General features: G+C 62.9%; 3 protein-coding genes across 6 annotated transcripts; 1 reads left to right on the top strand and 2 right to left on the bottom strand.

Moving 5' to 3' along the window:
- Nucleotides 1-499: 499 nt before the first annotated feature.
- LMF2 (lipase maturation factor 2) lies at nt 500-7,803 on the bottom strand. 2 transcript variants are annotated; one of them, XM_031940360.1, is made up of 14 exons: nt 7,662-7,803; nt 6,533-6,786; nt 6,173-6,201; nt 5,626-5,822; nt 5,294-5,472; nt 4,368-4,509; nt 4,150-4,284; nt 3,842-3,947; nt 3,555-3,651; nt 3,288-3,470; nt 2,603-2,771; nt 2,216-2,327; nt 1,704-1,800; nt 500-1,129 (listed from the first exon to the last, which is right to left on the bottom strand). In XM_031940360.1, exons 1-14 carry the CDS (start codon nt 7,714-7,716, stop codon nt 827-829), a joined length of 2,058 nt encoding a protein of 685 aa, XP_031796220.1. In that variant the 5' UTR covers nt 7,717-7,803; the 3' UTR covers nt 500-826. The 2 variants fall into 2 exon arrangements, with proteins under 2 accessions (XP_031796220.1, XP_031796219.1); XM_031940359.1 differs by lacking the exon at nt 7,662-7,803 and adding an exon at nt 7,352-7,528.
- Nucleotides 6,726-17,877, top strand: NCAPH2 (non-SMC condensin II complex subunit H2). 3 transcript variants are annotated; one of them, XM_031940361.1, is made up of 20 exons: nt 6,726-6,801; nt 12,010-12,111; nt 12,721-12,776; nt 13,094-13,178; nt 13,291-13,359; nt 13,490-13,569; nt 13,769-13,902; nt 14,477-14,572; nt 14,807-14,904; nt 15,312-15,389; nt 15,598-15,664; nt 15,829-15,936; nt 16,042-16,092; nt 16,176-16,246; nt 16,445-16,538; nt 16,627-16,683; nt 16,776-16,828; nt 16,917-17,018; nt 17,113-17,262; nt 17,382-17,877. In XM_031940361.1, the coding sequence occupies exons 2-20, from the start codon at nt 12,052-12,054 to the stop codon at nt 17,520-17,522; spliced, it is 1,650 nt and encodes a 549-aa protein (XP_031796221.1). In that variant the 5' UTR covers nt 6,726-6,801; nt 12,010-12,051; the 3' UTR covers nt 17,523-17,877. The 3 variants fall into 3 exon arrangements, with proteins under 3 accessions (XP_031796221.1, XP_031796222.1, XP_003770858.1); XM_031940362.1 differs by lacking the exon at nt 6,726-6,801 and adding an exon at nt 7,849-7,932; XM_003770810.4 differs by lacking the exon at nt 6,726-6,801 and adding an exon at nt 7,957-8,208.
- Nucleotides 17,594-19,286, bottom strand: LOC111721020 (protein SCO2 homolog, mitochondrial). The gene is made up of 2 exons (XM_031940364.1): nt 19,198-19,286; nt 17,594-18,691 (listed from the first exon to the last, which is right to left on the bottom strand). Exon 2 carries the CDS (start codon nt 18,675-18,677, stop codon nt 17,922-17,924), a length of 756 nt encoding a protein of 251 aa, XP_031796224.1. The 5' UTR covers nt 18,678-18,691; nt 19,198-19,286; the 3' UTR covers nt 17,594-17,921.
- Nucleotides 19,287-19,630: the final 344 nt, after the last annotated feature.

A 19,630-nucleotide genomic window follows, 5' to 3' on the forward strand; every position in this document is an offset into this window, starting at 1 on the left:
TCTGGGACGAACACTTGCCAGGGAGGTTGCCAAGCGGATTCCCTACGTGTGCGTTGGACTAAATTTGCTCTGAACTCTCTCCCAGGACATGACCTTTGTCCGTTCTGTGCAGAGCCCGGCGCTGAAGCCTGGGAAGGTGGGACGCTCAACTCCATGAGGAGCACTGGGCTTCGGTCCAGCCTCCCTCCACCACATCGGGCCCTGGTCCTCCGCAGGGAGATGGTGCCCAACAGCACCTGCTTCTTCAACCGTGCTCCAAGGCCTTGGATGAGCTGAGGGGAGCGCTCTGAACATAGCTCTGGTCCCAGGGAGCAGTGGGACAAAACAGGGTTTCTCTTGTCTCATCCAGGAAGAGGCCCTCGGCCTAGGCAGAGAGGGGCTGGCGCAGGCCCAGCCTCCCGCTCCCTGAGGCCCTTCTGGCTTCTCTGCCCTCCCGGGGGAGAATCCCACGCCTGCTCCGCCTCTACCGCCCACAAGCCAAGGATGGAAAAAGGCCAGAGACGTTCCTTTCTTTATTTAGAAAATTCGAGGAAGACTTGTGTGCACCCATCTTACACACCCGCAGGAGGGGTGGGTGTCTGGCCCGGGCCCCCGGCCCAGCTCAGGGAAGCCAGAAAGTCTCACTAAGGCATTTGAAGCTGGCCCCAGGAACGGGCCCAGAGTGCAGCAGGTGGGAGAGGCCGAGAAGGTCCTGAGCTTGGCGAAGGCTGGTGCTGGTGCTGGTGCCCTGATCGCCCGGATGCCCTGAGAGCATCCCGCTGTCACCTGCCCCCGGGGGCAGGGGAGCCTCACCTGAGAAGTGGCCTGAGAGCCAGGCTGAGCAACATTACTTCTTTCTCCGGGTGCCCTTGGAGCCATTCCCAGCTCCCTCTGAGCTGTGGGCTTGGGACCGTTCCTTGCCCCCCTTCTCCTTCTGGGAGACTGGCTTGTTCTTTTCCCCACCTGCTGTTTCCGGCCTCCGGGGCCTGGGATGCAGTAGTGCCTGGAGGAAGTGGATGGCCCCCACCGAGCAGATGAGGCCCCAAAGTAGCATGGGGGCAGCCAGGGGGGTCAGCTGGTCCCGCAGCCAGCGCAGGGCTCGAGGTAGCAGGCTAGCTGAGCTGTGGGGGGCGCGGCCTGGGCTCTTGTCCTGGAGGGGAGAGAGAGAGAGAGACAGAGAGAGAGAGAGAGACAGAGACAGAGACAGACAGAGAGACAGAGACAGAGAGAGACAGAGAGAGAGGAAAGGACAGGAGAGGAGAGAGACAGAGAGAGGGGAGAGAGAAGAGAGACAGAGAGACAGAGAGACAGACAGAGAGAGAGAGAGACAAAGAGAGACAGAGACACATAGAGACACAGCGAGAGACAGAGAGACAGAGAAAGACAGAGAGACAGAGAGAGAGAGAGACAGAGAGGGAGAGAGAGACAAAGAGACAGAGACAGAGACAGAGAGAGACAGAGAGAGAGATTCAGAGAGAGATGGCTATCCTACCAATAGCCCCCAATACCACAGTAATAACAATGGGCATTCTGATAACGCTGGAAGATGTGCCAACATTTTGTCGCACTTTATGTGTGGAGAAATAAGGGAACTTGCTCAAGTTCCAAGACAGTAAAGAGGGAGACGGGGCACCCAGCTAACACTCCCTGCCTCCTTTTGCTGGGCCTTCCCATGCATCCTTTCCCATCCCCAGCCTAGCCTCGGCCCCTGGGTCCCTCCTTACCCGGAGACCAAACTGTACGAGCAATGACTCCAGCTTTGGGTCCCCCAGGGACACCGAGGGAAAGAACTCCTCAGACCATTTTCGGCGCCACCACGTGCTAAAAGTCAGAAAGAGAAATGGAGGCCAGCAGGGGCTGGGGGAGCTGCTAGCTTCCCTGTACCCTTCCCAGCCTGCAACTGTGTCTGCCATTTGACAGCGTGTGGCCGCTCTGCCACTCTCAATGCCCCCTTCTCAGGCTAAGTTCTCATATATGCTCCCAGGGCCCCACCCCTGCCTCCCACCAGGACCCCTCTTTTGTCCCCTGTTCCTGACACCAGCCCATTTCTGCTCCCGGGCCCCACCACCTACTCCCCACCTGGGTCCCACCTCTGCCCTCTGCTTGCCACCACGGTCCCCTCCCTGTCCCCGGCCCCACCTGCCTGCGACCAGAGCCCCATCCCTGCACCCCGATCCTGAGCTCTTTTCCCCACCAGGGCCTCCCTCCTGCTCCCTGTGCCCTCCCAGGGCCTCACCCTTGCTCCCCAGGCCGTGAGAACCAGTACTTGTACAGGTGGGCCCGGATAAAAGTGGGCGGCTGCTCCCAGAACGGGTACTTGAAGACATCCACTTGTAGCAGGCGGATCACTGGCGCAGGGGAGGGAAACTACTGAGGATGCTGCCCCCAAACCAGGACCTCTGCTCCCACCTACTTGGCCCCTCGCTCACTCTGTGTCTTCCTCTGGAGCAGAGGGATAACTACGAAGAGTGAGGCTGCCCAAGGGCCCTCGCTCCTGGGTCCTGTGGCACAAGGCCTTCCTCTTCTCCGCCCCCTCCCCCCCCTGCCCCGTGCTGGGTGCCAGGGGGCCCAGGATCCTTTCTTCCAGCACTAGGACCCCTGCCTCCCTCCTCTCGGCCCTCACCGGGTGCCTTTCCCTGAAGTAGGCGGTAGACGAGACTGGAAAACCAGGGGCTGTGGGTGTGATGGCCCAGGGCAGCAAACCACATCTGCCAGTCTAGACGGGGCTGGTGGGGAACCACGATGGGGGGAGCCACGCTGACATTTCCCGGCTTATACATGAACTCGATCTCCTTGGGAAGCCAAAAAGGGAAAGAGCTGAGGGTCCCAGCTGGCAGCACAGCCTCCCCCTCCCCTCCTCTAAGGGCTTCTGTCCTGCAGCGTCCTGGGCTGGTGACCCACATGACACACAGCCCCTTGCGTGAGGGGAAGACAGGTCAGGGGTCACAGGGAAGAAACGGGAGCCAAGGAAGACAGGTCAGCAAAGGCCGAGGAACGAAACAAGTGCTTCCTTTTTCTGGGGAGGGCTCACAGGGGGGTTAGCCTGCCCAGCCCAGGAGGTTGGGAGGGGGGATCCCAGATCCCTGGGCTGTGTGAAGGGGGATAAGCGCAAGGCTGGCATTTCCCCCCAACACAAACATGGCTCCGAGCCCTGACTTCTTGTCTGCTCCCTGGTGCCCTCCTGACTCCAGGACCAGGACTTAAGATCCTCATTTGAGGTGACTCGGGGGCATCTCTTGCCCTGCCCCTCTGCCCTCATGCCAGCACCCACCCTGCCCATCGGAGGCCCACGTCCCCGGGCTCCTCACCGTCCAGCTTTGTCCATCGTAGCTGCCCTCCAGGACCACCTCGGGCCGCCCCCCCAGGCCCGTCATGCGGCGGAAGAGGCCATAGGAGTTGGCCAGCTGCAGGTGCTCCACGGCGCCAAAGAGGCGGTAGGCCCCAGGCCAGAGCTGCCGGTTGGTCCCCGGCTCCACGTAGGTGTAGGGAACCTGAGGCGAGTGACAGTGCGGGTCGTCCCCAAGCCCGGCGATGCCAGCCCCTGTGCACAAAGCCCCGCCCGGCCCCCGGCTCACCAGGCTGATTGTGAACATGGCCACGGCGGCTGCGCCCACGACGGACAGCTGCACGGTGGCCTTGAGCTTCCCCAGCCATTTGCGGATGCGGGCACACCTGGGGAGGAGGGGACCAGGCAGACTTAGGAGGCCCTTGGGCCCCTGGCCAACCTTGGGGCTGGGCTCTCCACGCCCAGCACGGAGCCCACGTGCTCGAGAGGGGCTCCAGAGCCGGAGAAGGGCCCAGGCCCTACCTTGGCTTGGGATCCAAGGCCTCAGCTCCCAGCCCAGCCCGGCCTGCCTAGTACCTGTAGAGGGCAGTCAGCAGGACCCAGAGCAGGGAGGCCATGCCCAGCCACACAGAGGGCATCGTGACCACCTTCAGCCACTGGGAAAACTCGTGGAAGGTGAAGGCTGGGGAGGAGAAGGGGCGGAATCAGGAAGGGGCCGTGCGAGGCAGACTGCCTGTGCCGGCTGAACAAACCGCCACCTCGCGAGCACGACCTCGCCCTCGCCGTCCTGAGTGACCGCCATCCCCCACCCTCGCCATCCCGGCGCCCGCCCCGCCAGCACACTCCTCCCCTCCCCCGCATAGAGGACCCTAACTCCATCCTACCCGTCTTGGCCTGAATGCTGCCCCATTCCCGGTCCAGCTCCAAGCCAAAGTAGTGCACTGTCCCGTAGGCCAGGAGCCCGTAGACGGCCAGCTCCAGTAGCAGGGACAGGGCGGTCAGCACCCGCCGGGCCCGGGCTGCGGAGACAAGGACGGGGGAGGGCGTGGGGCCGGGGGCCTGCCGGGCGAGCTCCCCGCCCCACAGCCGAGGGGGCACTTACAGGCAGGCGGCTGCTTCGTCCGGCCCGCGCCCAGCCACCAGGCCACGTGCTGGTCGTCCAGCAGGGATGTGGTGAGCACCAGGGTCAGGAGGTTGAAGAAGTTATAGTTCCCTGTGAGGATGATCAGGACCTGGAGCAAGGCCTGGGGAAAGGGGGCAGGGAGGTCAGGAGGAGAGGAGAGGGGAATAAAGGAGTGGGGGAGGCAGGCAGGGAGAACGAGGGAGGGAGCAGCAGTGATTCCCTCAGCCAGGGAACAAAACGCAGAGTCCCGAGCCGGCCCCCAGGGCCTCCGGCGTCCTTCCCCAGGGACATTTCAGATCTGCCCTTGCCCCAAGGCCAGGCCGGCTAGTTCTTGACGTCTGTGCCAAGGGGCCATGTGGCCCCGGGCTGGATGCCCTCCCCTACCGGCAGCCCTTTGTCCCTTCTGCCCACAGAGGTCAAACAGGCCGGCTCCAACCCCCTTCCCTGTGACAGTCTGTCAGGCTTGAGGCCCCGCTTGCATCCCCCCCATCCCCTCGGGTGACTTGCCCTGGAGAACCCTCAGCTGCCCGGCGCTGCTCCTGCGCCTCTGCGCTCTGGTGCCTCCAGGGCCTTCCTCACTGACAGAGCCAGAGCCAAACCCGAGAGCTCTGGGAGCTTTGGCAGCCACGGCGGACACTGAGTGTGCTGGGAGCTCGGGGGTCCACTAAAAGCCTCGGATCTTTCCCTGAGGAACTCTGGTCACCCTTCCCCCATCGCGGACTTGTGAGGCCGATTCTCGCCAGCTTTTTCACGCAGGACCTGAGCCACGTTAAGCCAACGACAGCTGCCTCGGAGTTCAGTCCGGAGTCCTGGCTCCCCGCGACTCACTGTCCCTCCCAACCTCTCAGCTGAATGGAGGAGCGTTCCAGGACCAGGCCCCCAGAGTCCCGCTCTGCCTGGCCTACCTGGGAATAGAAGGCGGCGAGGCGGAGCCGGCGGACCGGGGCAAAGAACAAGGCGGGCACGGCGATCTCGATGAGGAAGGTGGCCACCACGCTGAGCTTGTGAAGCCAGACGGGCAGGTGGTGGGCAAACCAGGCGGCAGGAGTGGGCAGACACTGCGTCTCGTAGTGGTAGGTCAGGGCTGGGGAAGGGAGAGCTGGGGCTCAGGAAGGGCAGGGGGAGGGCCAGGGCCCTCTAGGCCAGGGCGGGTGCCGCCGGGGGAGCACAGGACCCCTCGTGGGGGATTGGGGGGTGAGGGCACGGGACAGGGTGGGGGGCAGCGGGGCTGGCTCACCTGTGAGCCCCCACCAGGTAGGGCAGCGGCTGGTGAGCTTGACCACTCCTGAGGCAAACATGAGGCGGAAGAGGAGCCATCGAACCAGCCAGAAGGGGACGTCCGCGTGTGGCGGGGCTCCTGCCTCCTTGCCCCACGTGGGGCACCAAGGGGCTACCAGCACTGCCAGGAAACCAGTCTCCAGCAACAGGGAGTCCCTGGAGGGGCCGAGGGTGGGTATCACACAGAGGGAGGCCGGAACCAGGCCATACCCACCCCCGTTGTGGCCCCGGCCTAATGCCCCCACGGGTGCCGGTGCGCCCTCCCTGCAGCTGAGTCCTCAGTGGAAAGACCTTTGTCTTTCCCAATCTTCTGGCAGCAGCTCCCCGTGGAAGCCCCGGCCCCATTCCTGTGCCCAGCCCCTACTCTGTCCTTCCTCCTGCACTGACCACTGGGAGCTAAGGAGCTCCCACTCTGGGCTGCTACAGCCTGCTGGTCCAGGGGCTGCTGGGGCGGGAACTCCTCCAGGACCCCCTCAAACTCTGGGGTGGAGGAGATGGCCACTTACCACTGGAAGTACAAGAACACCTGTCCCACCTGCAGGAAGACAGGAAGGTCTGCAAGGGCGGCCTGGCCAGCACTGGGGACAGGTTCCTCCCAACCTGACCCTTCCCTGGGGGGGGGGGGCTGGAGGAGGGGGAAGGACAGGGGGTGGCTGGGGCAGAGGCAGGAGAAGCTTTGCGATGCTTTCCCCCAAATCCCAAGGGAAGGGAAGGGAAGGAAGCAAGATCCTGGAGCCCGCAGAGGCTGGAGAGAGGGCAGGAAGTGGGCGGGCAGAGCCGGGCCAGTGGCTTCCCTCCGGAGCGGAAGGGGAGAGGGGGAGGGACGGGCCAGCTCCGGTCCTTCTGCCCAGTAGGGCCCGTCTCACCTGGTAGAGGGAGAGGTAGAGGCTCCAAAGCAGCAGGTAGAGCAGGCCATGGCGCAGGGCGGGCAGCAGCAGGACCCCCAGGCTGCACAACGTCCCCAGCAGGCTCAGCAGCTCCATGCCTTGCTCCGTGTCCAGCCCCAGGCGTGGGGACAGCCAGAGCAGGGTGGGGACCTCCCACAGCTGCTGCCACAGACCCTTCCCCAGAGGCCGGAGCATCTTCCGGGCCGGCAGAATCCCATCTCTCCCATACAACCCTGGAGGGAAGGCAGGTCAGGAGGGCAGCTGGGCCCCACTGGGGGGGGGGGGTCAACCTGGGGGTGGGCGAGGGGCCGGCGTGGTGCCCACCCCATCCCAGGAGAAAAGAACAGGAACTCGGAGGGCCGATGGGAGGGGAGATGCCGGGGGCAGGTCCCTGGAGAGGGGCCTAAGGTAGAAGTTCCAGGGGCAGTGGGAGGATGGGGAGGGGAGGAGGAGGAGGGGCAGGTCCCGTTAGCGGTCCGGGAGAGTTTGGAGGAGAAAGGTGGGGGGGGAAAGGAGTGTTGGGAGAGATTCCAAGGGGAAAGGAGGAGGGCCTGGGGTGGAACTTCCCGGGGAAAAGGAGAAGGTCCCCAGGAGGAGGGGCTGGAGGGGGATTCTTGGGGGCAAGGGGGAGGGTCCCTGGGGGAGGATCTGAAGGGGGGATTCCAAGGGAAAGGGAAGGGTCTCTCGGAGGGGGATCCCGGGGGAAGGGGGAGGGTCCGCGGGGGCGGGTCCCTGGGGACTGAGATTCCTAGGGCCCGGAGGGGAAGGCCCCCGCGGGCGGGGGTCGCGCGGCCTCACCAGGGATCTGCGCGTAGAGCGAGGCGAAAGCGAACAAGAAGGCGGCCGCCACGCCCTGCAGAAACAGGCGCTGGGGCTGCCGCGAGCCCGCCATGGCAGCCCGTCGGGGTCCGAGCCTGGGCAGCAGCTGCCGAGACACGTCGGCCCGCCCGCGGTGGCCCCGCCCCGCCCCGACCCCGCCCCTCTCCCCGGCCCCGCCCCTGAGGCGCGTCATGCACCTCCGGCTCCGCCCCCGGTGGCAGCCCCAAACCCCGAGGAAGCTAGCTCCCTCCCTCTGGCTTCTGCCCCGCCCGCGTATTACGTCACGCACCCGCCCCTCCTTGGCTTTGCATTCGCTTAAGCCCCGCCCAGCGCGCCGACGTCATCCGGGTCCCCTCTCCTGGTCCAGCAAAATCTCCACCTCAGTCGCCGAACGCCCCGCCCGAAGAGGAGTCTCCATCCCTCCTGTGGAGTCCCCGCCCCGCCGCGTCCAGAGAGAAGCCTCCCGGGGCCCCCCCTTCTCCTTGGTCTCCGCCCTCCCGGTGGAGGCGTCGCCAACGCCCCGCCCATCAGACACCGCCCCCTTCTCGGGGTAGCGGCTGGTAGGCCTCGAATCGTGTGACGTCAGTGATGCGCGCCGGGCGCCGCTCTTGATCGTCACTTAGTGTCCTGAGCGGGAAACGCAAAAATGGCGCCAGACCGAGCGGCCCCTACCGCGGCCTGAGTAGGAAGCGGAGGCCGGAGCTGGAGCCCCGGCGGCCACTTCGTCCATGGAGGACGTCGAGAGCCGCTTCGCCCACCTCCTGCAGCCCATCCGCGACCTCACCAAGAACTGGGAGGTGGATGTGGCGGCGCAGCTGGGCGAGTACCTGGAGGAGGTGACGTCACGGGGCTTGGGAGGCTGACATCATTGATGGCCAGGCCGGCGGAGGGTCTGGACGGTGACATCACCGAAGGCAGGCCGGGGTCTGGTGCTGGGGGTTCCGGCGGGAGCAGCCTGGAGCTGGAGCGGAGTCCAGCGCTCTTTAACAAGCGAGCGTTGCTTAAGCAGCCGCTGTGTGCAGCAGCGCTTGGGCTGGGGTTCCCGCCCTGGGGGGGCTGCGGGTCGGAGGAGACAACGTGCAGCAGTGATACCCAGCGTTCTGTGGTGCACCGCAAAGTGCACCTTGTCTGTTACACGCTGTTGTGTATCCCATGATACAGCCCCGGGCGCCCGTGGGGAAATACACCATTTCCCAGGGAGGGAAACCGAGGTTTCCTGCAGACGCCCTGCACAAAGGCCAGGCACAGCCCTTGCATTCGCTCCTGGAGGCAAGGGGGGGAGGGGGGAGAGGAGTGAGTGACCAGGTCAGAGCAGGCTTCAGCAAAATCATTTCCTCCATTAAGGGAGGATGGAGTGGAGTCCAGCGCTCTTTAACAAGCGAGCGTTGCTTAGGCAGCCGCTGTGTGCAGCGCGCTGCGCTTGGGCTGGGGTTCCCGCCCTGGGGGGGCTGCGGGTCGGAGGAGACAACGTGCAGCAGTGATACCCAGCGTTCTGTGGTGCACCGCAAAGTGCACCTTGTCTGTTACACGCTGTTGTGTATCCCATGATACAGCCCCGGGCGCCCGTGGGGAAATACACCATTTCCCAGGGAGGGAAACCGAGGTTTCCTGCAGACGCCCTGCACAAAGGCCAGTCACAGCCCTTGCATTCGCTCCTGGAGGCAAGGGGGGGAGGGGGGAGAGGAGTGAGTGACCGGGTCAGAGCAGGCTTCAGCAAAATCATTTCCTCCATTAAGGGAGGATGGAGTGGAGTCCAGCGCTCTTTAACAAGCGAGCGTTGCTTAGGCAGCCGCTGTGTGCAGCGCGCTGCGCTTGGGCTGGGGTTCCCGCCCTGGGGGGGCTGCGGGTCGGAGGAGACAACGTGCAGCAGTGATACCCAGCGTTCTGTGGTGCACCGCAAAGTGCACCTTGTCTGTTACACGCTGTTGTGTATCCCATGATACAGCCCCGGGCGTCCGTGGGGAAATACACCATTTCCCAGGGAGGGAAACCGAGGTTTCCTGCAGACGCCCTGCACAAAGGCCAGGCACAGCCCTTGCATTCGCTCCTGGAGGCAAGGGGGGGCGGGGGAGAGGAGGAGGACCGGTCAGAGAGGTAGAAAATATTTCCTTAAGGGAGGATGGAGGGAGTCCAGCGCCTTTAAAAGGAGCGTTACAGCCGCGTGGCAGCGTGGGGTTCCCCTGGGGGGTGGGGTCGGAGGAACACGGGCAGTGATACCAGCGGGTGCACCGTGACCTTGTCTGTTAACGCTGTTGTGTATCCGAACAGCCCGGGCCCGTGGGGAAATACAATTTGGGAGGGAAACCGGGTTTCTGCAGACGCCCTGCACAAAGGCGCACAGCCCTTGTCGCTCGAGGCAAGGGGGGCGGGGGGAGGAGGACCGGGCAGAGCAGGCTTCAGCAAAATCATTTCCTCCATTAAGGGAGGATGGAGTGGAGTCCAGCGCTCTTTAACAAGCGAGCGTTGCTTAAGCAGCCGCTGTGTGCAGCAGCGCTTGGGCTGGGGTTCCCGCCCTGGGGGGCCTGTGGGTCGGAGGAAACCACGTGCAGCAGTGATACCCAGCGTTTTGTGGTGCACCGCAAAGTGCACCTTGTCTGTTACACGCTGTTGTGTATCCCATGACACAGCCCCGGGCGTCCGTGGGGAAATACACCATTTCCCAGGGAGGGAAACCGAGGTTTCCTGTGGACGCCCTGCACAAAGGCCAGGCACAGCCCTTGCATTCGCTCCTGGAGGCAAAGGGGGGCGGGGGAGAGGAGTGAGGGACCCGGTCAGAACAGGCTTCAGCAAAATCATTTCCTCCATTAATGGAGGATGGAGGGGAGTGGAAAGCAAGCCCCCCTCCCCCCGCCCCCCCAGCTGTTATTGCCATAGCTCAGCTGAGAGGAAATAGAAAACATGAGACTTCAAAGAAAGGCAGATCTAGAGCCATTAAAATCAATTACTGACACTGGCTGATCTAAGAGAAGCCTTGGTCAGATCTGAACCTGTTTCTTGTCCGTAAAAAGTGCCCAGTTCCTCACAAGGTTGTGTAAACCCTGAGTACCGGCTCAGGCATTTGAGGAAAGCTCTGGTCAGCCCCCTCTGGTCAGCTGCCTCTTGCTTGGAGTCATTTGAGCATCAATATGTTGGCTCTACCAGCATCCCTAGGAACAGTCGCTGCTTTCTGGGCACTGATCTGCTCACGTACTTGCATACAAACAGTTCCCTGCCCTGCCCAAGACTTGCTCCCCTCTACAGGTACATGTGGGGTCCCCCACTTTGCAGGTCTTGTCACCTCACCAGACTATTTTCCAAAGAAGGGAGATGGGAAAATTGGGATTTCCACTGGAAAAGTAAAGTTTAGAAAAAGGAAAAGACTTGGATGCGATGGATATTAAGAGAATCAGTCAATGACTGAGCTGTGGAACATTTCCCTAGTAACTTCTAGATGAACGTTGACCCATTGATATATGATAACATTTGGGTTCGGTACAGACAGTTCTGAATCTACCAAAGTGACTGATTTATCCGTCTTCTTGGGGCAGGATAGGAAGCATCAATTATCAAGTCAGCGAGTTACTCATCAAATGTTTATTAAGTATTGACTATATATTCTGGGCACTGGGGGTGAAAAGTGGACAGAAAAAGAAAAAAAAAACTACTCGGGGAGCTCACATCATAATGGGATGTCAATAACTGGTCTTGCCAGGATATATCAGGAGATAAAAAGTCATTCCTGGGCTTATCCCCCTGCAGAAGCGGGGACTTGAGCTGAGTCTTAAAGCTCAGGAGGCAGAGGGGAGAAGGGGAAACTGAGTCTCAGAAGTCAGCACTAGGAAGCAGCAGGGTCTGGCTCTAGTTTGAGCTTTGCAGGATGCCTGGGCTCTTGGTAACAGAAGGAACCGACTTCATTTTTTTCTGTGCCTCCATTTCTTCATCTTGTTAATTGGGGACAATAGCACTTGCCTTCCAAGGCTGTTTTGAGGACCAAAAAAGTTAACACATATAAGGAGGACTGCTGGCAAGAAAGGGCCAGATAAGTTCTAGCTCTTATCATGAGCCACAGAAGGACCTTGAAAGTGGCGAGCCAAGATTGCAAGGAGTGGAAGCTCATGTTTTAAGAAGGGAGAGTTTGGACCCTTGCCGTTTGTTTGTTGTCTGGCTCACGGAGCCATTTTTTGGTTACACTTTTGTGCGTGTGTTTGTCGGTGGACTTAAGAAACATGAATCTTTAAAAAATAGAGATTTGGGCCTTGAAACAGGGACCAAGGAGGGGCTTGGGGTTGATAATTGTCCTTATTGGTGCAGGTCAGGAGTAGCCTGGTTGGCCAGGGCAGTCGGGAGGTTCTGGTGTAAGGTTCCCACTGCAGGCAGGGGCTGTGAAAAGAGGGCGGGAGGGCTTCCTAAGTACCACCAGGAAAGGCCGCCCTCAGGGACGACATGGCTCTTTCTTCCCTGCCTTCAGACCTTGATCTCTTGTTTGTTCCCTGCTGCGCTCCAGCTCAGCCAGCCTGGTGGGATCCGGGCTGGAGATGGGGCGAGGGGTATTCCGAGGAGTAGGAACAGTAGCAAAGGCAGTGGCGGGATTGAGCGTGGTCGGGGTAGGGCCCTGCTCACTTCCCTTTTTTCCCATGTTCCTCCCATATGTCCTGAAGCTGGACCAGATCTGCATTTCTTTTGATGAAGGCAAAACCACCATGAACTTCATCGAGGCTGCACTGCTGATCCAGGGGTCTGCCTGTGTCTACAGTAAAAAGGTGAGCCCTTGGCTAGGGCGCGCAGCCTTGCCACGGGACGCACCGCAAGCACTGATTGTGCACGCGGGGACTCCAGGGGGCCGTGGGGAGGTGCCGTGACTCCCAGGGGCTGCAGGGAGGCTGTGTGTGTATGCCGTGACTCCCAGGGCCGCGGGTCTCTGTTTTGGGGGTGGCCTGTGGGCCTTGTTTCCTCGGGGTCCTTTTTGGAGCCCACTTGTGTTAGCCCCTTGTTGTGATGGCAGAGAGGATGCTTCCTGCCTTTGAGAGGGCGGCCTTCCCTTCCCTCTGCCCCCCTCCGTTCTTCTGCTCCAGGAGCAGCACCCGTGGGGCTCTCTCGCTTGCCCCGTAATGGGGCAGTGGCTCCTGGTCCAAGGCCCTGTGCCCGCAGCTCCGCCATGTCTCCCTGTGGGCTGCCCACGCTCCCTCCCTCGGGGCCACCCTTTGTGTGGGGGAGTGTCCCTAGGGCCCAGACACGGTACACATGCTCTCAGACCCCGGGGCGTTCCGATGCTCTGGGACCGCTCCCCTCGACCATCGTGCCGGCTGGGCTGGGAGGGAAGCCCGGGGCTGCCACCGGCTCTCTCCTCAGCCCGTGCCCCCTCTCGGCAGGTGGAGTACCTCTACTCACTGGTTTACCAGGCTCTGGATTTCATCTCAGGCAAAAAGTAAGGACGGTGGGACACGCGGCCGAGGGTGAGAGCCTGGGCCTGCCGGGCGCCGCAGACGCCCCAGTGATCCTTCTCTGCTCTGCCCCACTGGGGTTTGGTAACAAGGAGCAAACAGGAAACCCGGAAGGGCAGAGGCTGGGTGGAGGCTGGGCACCTTCGGGGGGGCGGCCGCCCAGGGAGGAGGCTGGGCACCTTCGGGGGGGCAGCCGCCCAGGGAGGAGGCACGCCTGGAGTTCCCCGGCCGCTCTCTGGTAACCGCACGGCCTCGGGCCGGGGAAGAGCTGATCCCTGCCCGTTTGCCTCTCTCCTGCCAGACGGAACAAGCAGCTGGCACCGGCGCAGCCCGACGGGCAAGATGGTGACAGCACCTGCAGCATTCGCCCCGAACCTGAGGAAGAGGTGAGGCTCCCTGGGGCCCTGGCGGGGGGCGCCCCATGCCCCTGGCCCCCGCCTCTGGGGCCTTCCCCAGGCGCTGCGGCTCCTGCTAGCTGTAGCCTCTGTCTCCCCGCAGTTTCTGTCCCTTGATGACTTTCCTGATCCCCGCACAAACATAGACCTGAAGAATGACCAGCCTCCCACCGTAAGTGGCGCTGTCTCCTCCCCGATGCTCCTGGTCCTTGGGGGTGGTGGTGATGGGAAGGGGGCCTGGGAGTTGGCTGGGCTCTGGGGTAGCCTCCTCCCGCATCCGGTGCCTCTGTGTGCCCCAACAGGCCGTGCCTGTCATTCCCTTGGTGCCCATGGCCCTGGTGCCCCCTGACGAAGAAGAGAAGAAGAGCAACCCACTCTATAGGTACAGGACCCCGGCCCCTGCCCCCATTACTCCTCTCTGGGGGTCTTGTTCTGTGTCTGCCCTGAGCCTGCGGCCTCCCCAAGGCGGGGCATGGGCCTCTGCCTCCCCGAGCCTAAGGCCTCCCCGAGCCTGTGGCCACCCCGAGGCAGGGCACGGGCCTCCCCCGCCTCTTCTCAGAGCATGTTGTCTGCCAGCACAGCCGCCGAGGGGAGGTCCTGGCAAGCCGCAAGGATTTCAGGATGAACACCTCCACCCCTCACCCCAGCGGTGCCTTCCTGCTGGAGCCGGGGGGCCTGTCCCCAATGGAGCAGACCGTGCCGAGGACCCAGCCTGGTGAGGGCCAGAGGAGACTGGGGGGAAGGGGAGCTGGGGATCCCTTGCCCTGGGCTCAGGACCCAATTGTTCACATGTGGGGAATTGTTCTGCACGCGAGTCCTGGACAGTAAAAGTCAAGGGGCAGTGATTATTCTCTCCGCCCAGTAGCCATTTATTAAGCACCTACTGGGTTCCAGACCCTGTGCTGGGGGCTGGGCAGTCCCCGCCTTCCAGAGCTTACTGTCTGGAGCCGGGGACACAGCCTCTACTCCGAGCTAAGGAGCCTCACGGTCACCACTGAGAAGTGAGGGCTGAGGTCTCGGCTTGGTGCCCTCTGGCCAGTGTCAGGATCATCAGAAGGTGAAAGGGCGCGTCCCGGCCGCGGCACAGAGAGGGCAGCCGGAGCATGGACTGGCTGCTTGTGCCGAGCTCCCCCAGGCAGGACAGGCCCTGGGTCAGGGCGTGTGGTTTGAGCTGGGCCCATTTTGCAGATGAACATCCACGAGGTCAGGGGTGAGAGGCTGGCGGCGTGGCCGGCCAGGCATCCCCAGCACAAGCTCGGCCCTTCCCCTTCTCATTCTCCTCTTCACAGACGCAGAGAGGCCCGAGGAGATGCCCATGGATGTCTCCATCGACATGTCCCCAGCTCCAGTGCTCAACTTCTCCCAGGAGGAAGATGAGAAGCCAGGTGTGGAGCTGAGGCTCACTTCCTCCCCCTGCCCCCAGCTCCCAGCATCCTTTGCACCCAGATCTGGTACATGCAGCCCAGTCCCCTTCCCCCCAATGGAGGCGAATCCAGACTCGGCTTTACTCTGAGCTTGAGAGCCCAGCAGCCCCGTTCCCCGGACACCTGCCTGGGCCTGCAAGGGCTTCGGGGCCTGTAACGGCCTGGCCTCATCCTCCCCTCCCTGCCCTTCTCCAGAGGCAGCACTATCGGAAGGTGAGGAAGAGGTGGGAGGAGATGCGCTCCTTCACCCGGAGGTCCCCGAGGCCTCTCCACAGCCCCCCAAGCAGCAGCAGGTAGGCGGCAGTGCGGGGGGATGGGGAGGGGAGGGGGTGACTGCTCCGATGACGTCAGAGGGATATGGGCTCTTTGGGGCTCACGTGGGTAGACAAATCACAGAAGAGTGAATTGGGGGGGGTCCCTGGGCCTACTGGGTCCTCATGTTATTTTAGCATATTTTAGCCCCACTTGTGGGGGGACCACTGGAAAATACATGAAGTACGGCATAATCACAGGCTTTTTCCTGGACTCAATTCTGCTTCCAGCAGCCCCCAGAAATCCTTGGGGACCCTGCCCTTCCCCCTCCAAGCAGGGCGGCCACTCGGGCTGGTCTGGGCAGAACACCTGCTTGTTCCCTCCAGCCTTTGGGGGGCAGGCGGAGGTTTGACGGGCAGCGAGGTTGATCGCTTCAACTCTCTCCTAGGGTGTCCTGGAACCAAGGAGGTACTCGCTGCGGGGCAGATCCCCAGCTGCCACCCCTCGTCCCTCATGGCACCCAAAGGCAAGAGGAGAAGTTGGGGCTGAGGGAGGCACCACGGACTCTTCCCTGTCCTTTCCTGGGAGCCATTAACTTTGCCAGCCGTCAGGTGGGGGGAGGGATCCCTCCCCGGGTGGCCCTGGCATCTTTGGGGGCAGGTGGGCCAGTGTTTGACTTTACGGGGGTTCCAAGCACATGGTCCTCACTCGGTATCCCGTGTCCTGCATTGCAGGAGCCCCCCAATCCCTGGAAGAGTCTGGACCCTTTTGATTCTGTGGAGGGCAAGCCCTTCAAGAAAGGTAAGGAGTGATTAGGGCCAGAGGTGAGCCCTGTGGTGTGCTGGGGACAGCTTGGCCCATCCCCGGGGCCAGGGAGGCTGGGCTTGAGGGCACCCACATCTCTCCAGTGTCCATTCCTCCGGGGCCAGGTCCCCCTCGCCTCACTTCCAGGCTTTGTCCGCCAGGTAGCCCTTACTCTTTGCCGCAGCAACTGGAGGAGACCACATCTGGCAAACGCAAACGGAAGATCTCCACCAGACTCCAGGGGTTTCATGAGTGGTACCTGGCTGCTTGTGAGTTGGGTCCCGAGTGGGGTGGAGGCCTGGGGGGAGTGAGGGGGGGGGTGACGATGGGGTAACAGGCCTGAGCTCTGGTGACGCTCGTGTGACCTCCCTCAGATAGCGGCCGTAGCTCCCAGAAACCTCGGCACAGAGGCCCCACATTTGCAGGTGAGGCTGGAGAAGGGTGGGAGACCCGATCGGGACGGGGGGCGAGAGTGCCAGAACCGAGGGCCCTAGCAATGTCTCTGCAGACCTAGAAGCCCTCTACTGGAAGCACATCAAGGAGCAGGTGGATGCCCTTCGGAAGCTGCGCCAAGGAGAGGTGAGGGCAGCGGGCTCAGCAGATGCCGGGCTGGGCCATTGCTCCCAACCACTGCCAGACACCAGGAGACGGCGCCTGTGGATCTGCCTCTGTTCCCCCTGCATGGAGCTGGGCGATATTGGCTAATGGCCCTGTGGGGAGGGCAGGAGGATTCAGGTCTAGCCCCTGGGTAGCTTACCTCCCTCTGCCTCTGCCCAGGGAGCAGAGCAGCTGCTGGCCAAGGACCAGGAAGGGCTGTGGGCCCTAGAAGAGGAGCGAGTTGAGGACTCCCTGGAGCAGCTTGGAGGAGGAGGTACCCCTGGGGTGCATGCGGGGGAGGGGGCACTGATGCTGGTGGGGTCTCTCGATGGGCCCGGCTTCCTCTCTGTCACTTCCCTCAGACAGCTACTTGGAACTCGAGGACGCAGAGCACGAGGAACCGCTGGAGAACATTCCAGGTAGGCCCGGGAGAGGGAGTGGGGAGGGTTCTGCGGCCACGGCCGGGCGTCCCAGCTCGGAGCTGACTTGTAGCCCGGCTTCCCTGTCCTAGAGCCAGAGATCATCCCTCCGCTCACCTACGAAGAGTTGGTCCAGAGAAACGTGGTAGGTTCCGTCGGGGGGCCAGACCGATGGGCAGTGGGGCAGGGGCAGCCGGCCCAAAGTCATCCTGAGCTCCCTCTCCTTCTCCCAGGAATTATTTATTGCCAACTCTCAGAAGTACGTTCACGAGACCGAGCTGTCTCAGCGCATCCGGGACTGGGAGGACACCATTGGGCCCCTGCTCCGGGAACAGGTGAGCATGAGCTTGGGACCTGCGGGCCCCCGGGGCCCTTCACCCCTACTGGGTGGCAGACAGGCAGCAGTCAGCCTCCGCTCCCTTCTTCCAGGAGGAGCACGTGCCTTTCGACATCCATAATTACGGGGACCAAGTGGTAGCGGGCTTTCAGCAGCTCAATGAGTGGTGTCCCTTTGCAAAGCTGGTGGCTGGCAAGCCTGCCTTTGAGGTGTGCCGCTCTATGCTGGCTTCCCTGCAGCTGGTGAGTGGGGGCAAATGGGGCTGGCTGGGGGACGGGTGGGTACAACTGAAGCTTCTCCTTCGGATCCCGAGAAGGAAAGGAGGAGGAAACTCACCCTCACCCTTCCCCTGTGCCACCAGGCCAATGACTACACCGTGGAGATTGCCCAGAAGCCTGGGCTGGCCGAGGCTGTGGATACCATGTCCCTGAGGCTTCTCACCCGCCAACGAGCCCACGAGCGCTTCCAGACCTACACAGCCCCCTCCATGGCACCCCCCTGATTGTGTATATTTGTGTGACCGAGTCTGTTTGTGAACGGGTCCCCCCTTATAGCTGTTTTTTCCACGTTCTGTCCAAAGTTTGCCCTCCGCCTTCCCTCGACAATCCTGAAGCAGGTGCCCGGAGGATACTGGGTTTGGGGGATGTGCCCTTTCCCGCCCCCCTGGTGCCAGTATACATCGGGCAGTGTGCCAATCCCTCCTGCCCCCACCCCTGGGCACCTCGGCCCTAATCCAGACCTCTGGGGCGCTTCAGATCTGTTGTTTGTAGAAGAAATACCTTTATTTCCCCCTCCCTTGTTGAGCGATTGTAGAGTATTGTTACACAGAATAAATATCTGGTCTCTAGAGAACTGCACCCAGCCGGGTCGGGGTTTATGTCAGCGGCGGCGTAGGGAGGGCTCAGCCCAGGACACTTTGGAAGGCGGCCATGTGGCGCCGCACGCTGTCCGTGATCTGCTCCTCCGTCTTGCTCCGGTTGTAGTAGTCGGTGAAAAGGCCGTCGGGATTGAGCAGGTAGATGATGATGGAGTGGTCCACTATGTAGTCCTGATCCTCGTCCGGAGGCCCCGCGCTGTAGTAGACCCGGTAGTTGCGCCCGGCCTGGCTCACCTGCTCCGGGGTGCCCGTCAGCCCCAGCAGCCGCGGGTGGAACTCGCGCACGTAGTTCCCCACGGCCGCCACGTCGTCGCGCTCGGGGTCCACGGTGACGAAGAGGGGCTGCACGGGGGGCAGCCCGGGCTCGGCCTCCAGCCTGCGCACCACCCCGGCCAGCTTCTCCAGCTCCTCGGGGCAGATGTCCGGGCAGTGCGTGAAGCCGAAGTACAGGAGCACCCACTGGCCCCTGAAGTCGGCCTTGCGCCGGGGCCGGCCCGTGTGGTCCACCAGGTCGAAGTCCCCCTGGCCCACGGCCGCGCTGCGCAAGGCCTCCATCCGCCGCAGGTGCTGCCTCCGCTCCTTCTCGGCCCGGGCCGACAGCCAAGCCGCGGCCAGCCCGGTCCCGAAGAGCCCCGTCACCAGCAGGCGGGTGCGCAGACCCAGGGCCCTCGGCGGCGCCTGGCCCCCGCCTGCGTCCTGAGAGCCCGAGGAGGGCCGGGCGGCCCGGCGCAGGGAGCCCAGGACCAAGCGCCAGGGCCGGGGAGCCCGGAGGGGCCACATCTCACTCCTGAGCCCTGGAACACAGACGGGCAGAGGTGAAGGAGCAAGCGGGGGGCGGGGGCAGCGATCCGGGGGAGAGGGGGGAAGAGCGGAAGGTGGGCGGGGCAAGAATGGAAGGTGGGCGGGGCAAGAATGGAGGGTGGGCGGGGCAGAGATGCGGGAGCAAGGGGGGAGCCAGGGAGGAGGGGCTCCTCGAGGAGAGGCGGGCTCTGGCCGCACGTGGGCCACTCCTTTCTGCCCGCTCCCGGGTGGCTGCGCGGGCCGACGCAGAGAAGCGCGGGGGCTCACCCAGGCCCCTCTCGGGCTCTTTGCCCCGCCCCCGCCCCCGGATCTGGCCCAAGGTCTCCCCCTATCAGACTGTAGGCACAGGCTCGGGACGCAGCAGGCGCTTAGTGTTGACCGCTGCAATCTGGACTCGGGATCTGGGCCGGAGCCAGCGTGCACGGGACCCCCGCCGAGCCCCGTTCCGAGCCCGGCACTCAGAGGGCAGCCGGGTGGGGAAGGGGGCGCATGCGCTCACCTCTTTTCGCGGGTTCGCCGGTCCTCTAGCAGGAAGATTTTTTGCGATCTCGCGAGACGGATACACGCGCGATCAAGTCCGAATTCACGTTCAGCAAGTGACGAATTGGATTGGAGGCCATGGAGCATGCGCAATGTATGGGGTGGAGCCAGCGGGCGAAAGGAAGTCATGGTGCGCCTGCGCAGGGACGTAGGGCAGCTGGGGGGGCGACGGCCCATGACACCACGCACGCGCACGACCAGATCGCCTTCCAAGCTTGCGAGCGCCCCCTGCTGCCCCTGCGGCGTATTGTGTCTATCGTTCTTACTCCTAATTACGCGGCCCAGGGCGGTGGTCCCGGCGTTTGTGGGCGTCAGGCCCTGCTCTGTGCGCGTAGCCCCCATCTTCTTCGCCCCAAGCGTACGCACCGCCACACGCATAGCACCGCCCCAGG

Source organism: Sarcophilus harrisii, chromosome 5 (assembly GCF_902635505.1).
Source record: "Sarcophilus harrisii chromosome 5, mSarHar1.11, whole genome shotgun sequence".
Taxonomy (NCBI): Eukaryota; Metazoa; Chordata; class Mammalia; order Dasyuromorphia; family Dasyuridae; genus Sarcophilus; species Sarcophilus harrisii.